This window comes from Octopus bimaculoides, chromosome 20 (genome assembly GCF_001194135.2).
Source record: "Octopus bimaculoides isolate UCB-OBI-ISO-001 chromosome 20, ASM119413v2, whole genome shotgun sequence".
In the NCBI taxonomy this organism is placed as follows: Eukaryota; Metazoa; Mollusca; class Cephalopoda; order Octopoda; family Octopodidae; genus Octopus; species Octopus bimaculoides.
In genome coordinates this window covers 9,171,800-9,181,734 of record NC_069000.1, presented here as the reverse complement: position 1 = coordinate 9,181,734, position 9,935 = coordinate 9,171,800, and the positions used below count along the sequence as shown (strand labels likewise).

Genomic DNA, 9,935 nt, shown 5'->3' with positions numbered 1-9,935 from the left:
CACACACACACACCACACACACACACACACACACACACACACACACACACACACACACACACTACAGTTGGTTTTACATTTCTTAGTTTTACTGACATTCAACTCCCTCTCACTTTCAACTTGTAACAGATTTCTAGATTTCTCTCTTCTCCTTTTTTCCTGCAGGCCACATCATGAAGGGCAGGTGGGTTAGCGTCTTTTCATTTCTCTGAGTCTCCATCATTATGTTTTAGCTTTATCTTTCTGTTGCAATTTTTGTTTTTATTTCATTCTAGTGGTACATAAAGTTTACTCTTCAGTTATTTCGCTATTCTTCATAACCAAAGATAGGGTTTAATGAATCTGCTTTTTTTTTTTGGTGCTGTCAGTATGAGCATTGTCCAGCATTGTGGTTGCAAAAGCTTCTATCTTACAATATTTATTTGTCTTTCAGTTTTTCAAAGCTTATATTAGTGTTCTGCTTTTGTGTATCAAGTTTTCCTACCAGTGGCCACTAAAGTTGGTAGTTTGGTAGTCAACTTCTGTACTGAACATGTTCCATCTAGCTTTTAGTTTATTCTGTTTACTTTTGATAGTTTTGGTTGTTTTACAATTTCCTATTGAGAGTTTTGATTTCCATCTTAGACATTATTTTTTTTTTTTTAATTCATTTAGATCTATAAATATACAATGAAAAAAGAAGCACGGAAACTTGCCAGTCATTTTATTTATTCGTATAGTAATGCTACAGTCCAGTTCTTTTGCATTTATTATTAGATAGAAACTAATATAGATGTAGAGGACACAGTTTTAACTCAAATCGTCCATTATTTGATGTCATTTATTTTATACCATACTTTGTAAACAAAAGCATAATTGGTTTCAGGTTTCCAGTGGGCCAATCACTGAGTCATTGTATCTATGATGGCAAGGAGATGTGATAAGGGATTGTCTGTGAAACTTTGCAGAGCGATATTACAAGAGATTCTCATTAAAAAATACCAGTTTATAGGTTTTCTCACGAATTATTTTATCATAATGGCCAGGTTCCAACCTGGTGTGCAGCAACAAAGTCTACTTGCCACTCTTCTTGTTCTATCATCACTGCCTCGAGGTCCTGGAAACATTCCAGACCAGTGTCTGGAATCAAGTTGTCAATGTAAGTGTGACAACGTTTTCTTTTTCACACATCACCATAAAATGGGTTCCACAAGACTAATTTGGATACTTCCAGTTCAGGGTGGCACACAGTGACCAGATAGTCACAGCTGTCTTTACCTGATCTTCTCGCTAACTTTTGGCAGGTCTCTCTAAAGGCATTCATTTGTCATATGTTGCTGCCGTTTCACATCTTTTGCTGATATAAATCACTGAAAGATATTTACATATACAGCAAGGTTTTCCACAGATTTCATCTACTCAATTCCACTCATAAAGTATTGGCCAACCCAAATCTATGGTAAAAGATACTTTTCCAAGGTGCCTTACTAAACTGTTTGATTAACTCCAGCAATGCCTGCTCCTCAAAGGTTTCATCTTGTTAATAAACACCAACCATACATCTCTTCTGTTCTACCTAAAGAAATGCAACTTGTTTTGCCTTATTCATCTAGTATAGTTTTGTATGATTAGCTTCTATTTTTTTGTGAGAATCAAGGTTTATTTTGGGCTTATCCTTTATAGCTTGGGTCAACCCACCCAAAGCAGTAGCTAGAAGACAACCCAAATACCACACAGTGGTATATTTTATTGTTTACTTGTTTCTGTCATGAACTGCAGCCATGCTGGGGCATCACTTTGAAAGGTTTTAATCAAACAAATTGACCCTGGTACTTATGCTTTAAAAAAAATTTTTTTAAAGTCTCATACATTCTTTTATCACCCTCTTTTTCCAAACTGCTAAGTTATGGGGATGTAAACTAATCAATACCAGTTGTCAAATGGTGGTAATGGTGGTGGCAAACAACGACAAAGATGTGCAAGTGCATATATATATATATATATTTATATATATATAGATAGATAGATAGATAGATAGGTACCTTTATATTGGCAAGTGCAATAGTGGGCATGAAACCAATGGTAACTTTCTAACTAGTTATATGTCATAATAGGAATATACTATTTAACAATAGAGAAGTATAACTGCACATGTTCTCTTTTTGAGTGTGCTTTTTTCTGACTTACGGACAATTGACTGATAATATATTGTACTGCTCTGTTATTGGTAGGATTAGCAAAATATGTATTCCATCTTGTGAGAGTTATCATTTGGTATACATAGGATTTAAATGCTCTTATTTAAATCTTGTATGTGATGGGCTTCCATAATACAGTTTCTATTTACCAAATTTACTTACAAAGCATTGATTGGCCCAGGGCTATACTAGAAAATGCTTGCCCAAGGCACCAGGTAGTTGGACTGGATCTGAAACTATGCGGTTGCCAAGTGAGCTTCTTACAAAGCTATGCCTGAAGCATCATGACAGTGAATGAATTTCTTAATTATTCAATCATGCTGTTGAGCTTGACTGCCTAGTAGTAGAAAGGACTAGTAATGATGTGAAGATAGAGAAAGTTGCTGAGGCACTGAAAATATCTGGTTGGAAGTTGGACACGCATTGGTTATTCACATAGTTCCACGTAGTTAACTTGGTCGCTCTTGTTCATTAATATTTAATTCCCATTAGTTTCAAGGCTTCCACATCCCCTTTGAACTTGCTATTTGATAGTGTCTTGGATTATTCCCTTTTGGCTGCATTGATAGATACTTGAACAGAAATACTGGAACTCAAAACAATTGTAGTTTCTGATTAGAAGCCTCCCAGTGAATTTAAACATACTCCAGTGTCAAATTTCTTACATATCAAATAGTTTGATTGTAGATGCCAAGAATGTTTTCAAATATTGAGGACACAACTGGAATGTTGACATTCTAAGATTTTTTTTTTGCTTTTTTTGTTGTTGTTTTTTTTTGTTTTTTTTTTTTGCCTTTTTTTCAAACCTCCCAAAATGAGGAAGTGTTCCAAATTATAAAAGGTCTACTTTGATGGAAAGGAATTTATTGTTATTTTCATCATCAATCTTCCTATAGTAACCTTTTATGTGCTGAAACAAAATACTAATAGAATTGGTAATCACGCCAATTAAACACATAGCTTTGGAATGTTGGAAATTTGTTGAAAAAAAAAAAAGAAAAAACAAAAGAAGCTAAAGCAAGTTAACTTATTTTTCAACTGTTTAAGGAACACATGGGTGAAGAAAGTAGACTAAAAGAATTTATTGTTTTTCTTAATTTTTTTTTTTTTTAAATAATTTTACAGACAAAGACATTTCCTGTATAATATCAGATGTAAATACCTTTGTGGTTGTTATTTAGTTGGAGTGGCACATTGTATAGAACAGCAAACATGTCAGCAACAAAATCCTATTTGAGACTTAGCATCAGAGATTCTAGGCTGGGACATAGGATTTTGGTTTTAATCTCAAAGTATTAATTTACACTCACACTCACACAAACAATACACCACATGTGCACACATATACACACACATCATATTACACACACATCATATTACACACACACACACACACACACACACATACATACTTTTTATACACACACTCACACTGTACACATGCATACACCTACATAGCTACTGAAAAGTGTCTGTGAGGGAAGGTCAGTTATTCAGTTATTGTGAATGTCACATTAAACATAATGAAAAGGAGACTATTTAGTGAGCTGTTGGAGAACTTGGTAGATGCTGTTGTTTAGTCCCAGGTCTGCGATGACCTGCAGCACTATGATCAAAGCCATTTCAGCAATGACCAATCCTGTTTTTTTTTTATATTCTATATGAAGTATCTCAAACTGAGTTGTCCTATGTATTCTTCTTAGTTATTAGACCATTTGGCTGCTATTTCTAGCGTGTTGGTCTGCTACATAGAGGTTTCTTCATTGGCTTGTTCATAAATATTGTGATGCTTTGATTATGAAATTATATTCAGTTTGAAAGGGGATTTTGGAGTGAGTTCTTTGGTAATTTTCTATCATACAAACAGTATGCATTGCTCACTGGGTATCCTTGTATCATTAAGGTAAGCTCCCGAAATACTAAATTCATATGTCATTTCTATTCCAGGTTTTAGCTCTTGGAAAAGGTTAAATACCTCACAAACTTGTGTTTAAATGTATTCATTTAATCATGCTGGAGGCATCCACTAGTCCCACAAAACCATGGATCCATGCCTGGAAAGTCTTGTTCTGATCTTGTTGGCAGAATAGCATCTACTATAACTGTAGAGACTTACATGTGAGTGACAGTCCTGGTTGCAGTGGCTATACTTCAAGGTGCTGCCAACCAGTCTTGCTCTGGTGCTGTTTTTCATAAAATTTCTTCATCAACAAGCCTCAGCCTCTCATCCCTTGCTGAAACTCTTGTCTAGTTCCAGGGCCCTACAGGAGCAATCATCTGCAAGATTTCCTAAACTTGCTTTGTAGGCTTCAGGTTTCTATTTAGTATCCCAGCTGATATTTGATAACAATATTCTGTCAGTAAAACATACTCATAATGTAAAACATCCTCATAAAGTTTCATCAATGTACTATGTTTAGCCAGAAGATAACCAACATCTGTGAAGTACATGAAATACACCAGTTTGTAGAGGATATCTTATCAATCAGTTTCATCTGTAGTTCACTGAAGTTCTGTTTGGTGCTGTGCAGTTTCAGTTGTAATTTGTGAAAAAAACAAAAAGACTTGTTTTGTTCCAAGTTAATCTTGATTGAGTAGACCTATGATAATCAGTGACATTTTATATATGACCTTCACAATCCTTTTCTAGGCATATTGAAATTTTCTTTTCTAAAGACAGCTTGTGATTTGAGGGAGATTGTTATTTCAAGCAGGTTGACTCAAAGAGTCCCTTGTTGATAGTTTTTATTGATTTGGGTGGTGAAAAGTTCTGTTGCTTATATCTGTTCTTGGTTTCTGGTCAAATGTTTCTTAATCAAAAGCATAGATCGTATTTGATATCATAATACATTCTTACCTTCCTATTGTGTTACACTGAGGGAAGTAACTCAAAGGGGAGAGAGGAAAAGAAAGTCAGAGAAAAAGATGGGAAAATAAGTGATGATAATGGTAAATACTGGTGGTGATGATGTTTATTTGTTGTTTGTGATGGTCATTGTTTGTTGTTGGTAGTCATAGTAATGTTGATGGCAGTGATGACAATTTCTTGCACTAAAATGCTTGCATTAAATCATGCAATATTTTATTTAATATCCTAATTTGTGAATTGTAGTGTTGTTGTTTACAGGTTTTAAATGGGACAATCATTGATTCGCTGCATTTCCTATTGCAAAAATGATGGGAACTTCAAACTTGAGGCAAAGCACATAATGTGAGAGACTTTGTTTGAAAAGCACCAGTTACTCAGTTTCCTTAATATTTACAGCCTTCACCAGCTTACATCAAAGTTATACACATATACACACTTGCACATGTGCATGTGTGTGTGTGTGTGTGTGACAAATTTTCACAATTTCCTTCAACCAAATTTCACACAACCTGAGGGTGTGGTCGAAGATTCTTGCCCCCAAATGTCACACACTGAGATCAAACTTGGATTACATTGTTGCACAGTAAACTTCTTACCCGCACAGCCACACCTGCAGCGAGGTCATGTGCCATTTAATGATTATAAAATGCATTAAACAGCTCCCTGATTGTGTTTGTATTCTTTAGATTACATCATCATCATCATTTTAATGTCTTCTTTTTCATGGTTACATAGAGAAATTTAGTACACTTCATAAGATTCCAGCCAGTCCTAGCTAGATAAAATTATTTACTATATAGCATTCATTAATATTAATTTGTAGTGGAATATAACCAATTCTTAGCAATATATGAATAGTGAATTGTCAGAATTGATAGAATAAAGGACAAAATGCCTTGCAATATTTAGTTCTGAGATCAAATTCCACTTGGGTCAGTTTTTTCCCTCTCATGCTTGGGGATGATCAGTAAAATAAATTACTAGTTAAATACTAGTTCAATATGATCGATTATTCTCTTTGCTAAATTGTGACTTGGTGTCTTCATTAGTATGCAATACTGGATCATGGTAAAAGCTTAAGCACTGCTTGTAACTTCCCAGTCAGTTGCACATCTGATTAAGGTTTCAACTATTTCTTCTTTGCATTTGGGTTTTTTTTTTTTTTTATATTCTAAAAATGTCACATTAATCATGTAAAGTTATTGCTGCCAATATTAGGTTCCTGCCACCCACTCTCAACTGCCCTGATTTTGCAATATTGAAGATTATATTATGAATGAATTATTGGATTTTGTTTCAAACTCCTATTGCATTTAGTTAAAACTCTTATAAATTTTAGCACCTGATGCCACATTTTTGTCACACACACAAAGGTCTAATTTTCTATTATCTAATTTCCAAAAGGTAGATTTGATCACATTCATGCATCTAATGTATAGCTAATTTATTTTTTTTCTATTGCAGTAAAATATGACAAGACAGCTTTGATTGCTTATTTTGTACAAAATTTGTAATGATTCTAGATTATTCTTTCAGTATTTATATGAGAAATAACAATGAAAGTATTTATTTTACAGCTAAAAATGTTTGCCTTGTTTCTGATTTTTATTCTAACCATTTTGTGTTTTGTTCAAATTTGGTCTAACAAAATTTATTATCATTTTGTTTCTATTTCCACAAACTGTGGTACTTGCATTGTAGAATAATATTTTTTACTAATCTACTCACTGAAACCATATGCATTATTTTCTGATTAGCAATTAATGTATTTGCAATTGTGACTACAGCACTCTTCTTTTTGAGTCATATTAATTCTCTGAATGAAACATTTTCAGCACACATCTATGTTTTAAACTGCTTATGTCAAGGAAAAATTTTGTATTCTGTATTTCATATTGCTTGCATCATATATAAAAGTTTTCAAAAGATAGAAAATATAGTAGAGATGCCTAGAATTCTTGCCCCTACATACAATTGAGTGTTTCTTTATACTATAAACAAAGAGTTTGTTAAGCAATTTATTGCTAACATTTTAGAAAACTTTAACTAAAATTTCTCAAATAAATTCCAATTTAGATAGGTTGTGAAGCAACATTGAGTCATGGAAGCAACAATAATTGTTATTTAGAAAGAGACTATCAATAAAACAATAAAAGTATAAGAGAGAAAATGAAACAGAGAGGATGTGTTATTTATTCTTGATAAGCTAAACAATATCATTTATTATTTTTTACCTTTTGAACAAGAGAAGAATAATGTGTGTGTTTCAAAGAATATTGCATCTTGAGTTTTTAACATTACTTTCTGCACTATTTATATTAAAGATATATGTGTTCTGCACACACACACAACATATAATGTTTGTACTATTTGGCCTAAACTGTCACTCTTTCTCCCTCCCACTATCTTTTTTAGACATAGACTTTCTGTATGCATGTGTATGGTTTTGTGAATCATTGATTTTTTTTTTTCATGATAAAAATGGAAATGTGTGTAAACAAACTGAAAGGAATGATAAAAAATACTGAAAGATCTTGGTGAATATTGAAACATTGCACATCCAGCAGAGCATACTAGCTTCATTCCTCTCTAGCCTTTGCATGTCCTCTGCATTCAAGGCCCACATCTCACTATCATGTAGAATTGCTTTTATATGCATGCATCATACAATCTTCTTTTCACTTGGAAAGAGAGAGAGAGAGAGAGAGAGAGAGAGAGACTTTGGTTGCCAACAGAGGTAAAAGCTCTCCCCCACTTTTAAATAAACACCCAGATTGGATTTTTAACTTGGAACCTTTTTGATGAAACTGTTTTAAGTAGATAGCTTTGCTTAAATTAGTTTGAAATTCTGTGGGCTCACACAATACCTGTTTCACTCTGTACACAATATCACTAATTTTCTAAGATGGACATATAACTTTTACCCATAGAAACAATGTACAGTACATACATTTAACTAAATGATCTTAGCTGTATTGTTAAAAACAAAAGATACATGCTGAGATGACATGAGAAGTAGAGATATAAGAAATTTTCAATAAATCTCTTCACCTGTAAAGGAGTCATGCATGACTTTATTCACAAAACTAGAGCCCCAACAACTAAGAAGGAGAATATGAAAAAGGGTAGATACTATAGGTGAGGTGTTGAAGTTAAAGTATATGGATAATCTGAGAGTTAGCACCAAGTACAGCCATGATAGTGTGCAGGTAGGAGTTCACCAAGGCTCAGTCCTCAGTTCTCTCCCATTCATTATAGACCTCCAGGCTGTAAGAAGGATTTTTTTCGTTTTGTTTTTTTGTTTTTATTATAAGATTGGTTGCTTATCAGAATTCCTTTATGCTGATGACCTCATTCTTATAGCTGAAATTTTAGCAGAAAAAGAAATTCTAGGTGTGGAAGCAAAGCCTGGAATCAAAGGGTCTTAAAGTTAAGTTAGAAAAAAAAAAATCAAATTTATAGTAAACAGAGAAACAGTTGAACTCTACTTCCATCAGAAAAATAAAAATTCCATATGTGTCTATGCTTGTGGCCCTCTCCTTTCCCTTCTACCATTTGTCACTCATATCTACTGAATTACTCTGGCAAAAGTTAATGAAAAATAGAACCCATTACTATTCTTTCTGTTCTGCCAGTCAGTGTAGCCATAAATTCTTTACTCCTACCTCTTCCTATATTATCCTCCTTTTCAACCCCAAACCCAACTACTCTCATTAACCCCTGACACTATTCTTTCTCTCTCTCTCTCTCTCTCTCTCTCTCTCTCTCTCTCTCTCTCTCTCTCTCTCTCTCTCTCTTCTATTACTCCCTTCCACCTATCACTGCAGTGTTTGAGCATATGGGTTAATAGCATCACAAGATGGCAGAATCAGTGCATTGATCAACAATACCTTGTGATATTTTGTTCTGTAGTAGTTAATTACCTTTATGCCTGATCAACTTTTCCTTTCGGCTTCCTTTTAGGACAATGAACTGATGTTAATATATTCTTCTCAAGCCCCTTGCAGCAAGAGACACAAATTTCCCAGTGTTGCATAATTAAAACTTTAAAAATTTATGCAAGGTTTAATATACTGTATTAATACCACTAAAAGTTGAAAACTTCTTTTATCTCTGTTGGTTGAAGCCTACGGCCCTCCCCCACTCACTCTCTCTTTTCCTCTGCCTCTCCCCTCTTTCTCTTCTCTCCTATCTCTCTCCCCCTCTCACACATACACACACTCTTATATAACTATATAAGCTTTATTTAATAGATGTAGAAACTAATGATATTAGGGATAACAATAGCGTTAATACGATGATGATGATAATTTTCAATGTACTTTCCCTTGTCATACCAAAAATAATGTTTTTTAATTCTGTGTTTATGTCTATCAAAACAGTTTGTCAATGGCAGCATGTTTAATATGTTCTATGTTTATGTTGAATCTTGCATGTTTTACTTATTATATTTTATAAATAATTCTACAGGAACCTCTAATGGAAATAGGTGATGTGCCTGTTGCTGAAGAATTTCCTGCAGCTGAAAAAATATCTAGCCCTCCTTTATCTGCTAAAGGTAGCCAACAATCCCTGCAAGGTGCAATCCAGTCACCCCGATTATCTAGAGGAAGCAAAGGTTCCGTCCAGGGTGATGTAGGTGATATTCAACAATCTCCGAGAGAAAGCAAAGGTTCTTTGCAGGCTGTAACATCTCCTGCTGGATCTAAAAGAGAAAGCAAAACTTCCTTGCAGGCTGAAGTACCAGTTGCTCCATCATCTCAAAGGGAAAGCAAAACTTCCTTGCAAGCTGAGGTACCTCCTGCCCAGTCACCTAAAAGAGAAAGCAAAACTTCCTTGCAAGCTGAGGTACCAGCTGCTCCATCATCTCAAAGGGAAAGCAAAACTTC

General features: G+C 34.3%; 1 protein-coding gene across 1 annotated transcript in view; it reads left to right on the top strand.

Annotated features, from left to right (window-relative positions):
* Nucleotides 1-9,933, top strand: part of LOC106874758 (uncharacterized) — a gene marked incomplete at its 3' end in the record, with an annotated part of 317,509 nt that extends 307,576 nt beyond the window's left edge. Inside the window, exon 11 of the mRNA XM_052975193.1 lies at nt 9,517-9,933. Coding sequence (XP_052831153.1) covers nt 9,517-9,933 — 417 coding nt within the window. The remainder of the gene's footprint in view (nt 1-9,516) is intronic.
* Between the last annotated feature and the right edge of the window lie 2 nt (nt 9,934-9,935).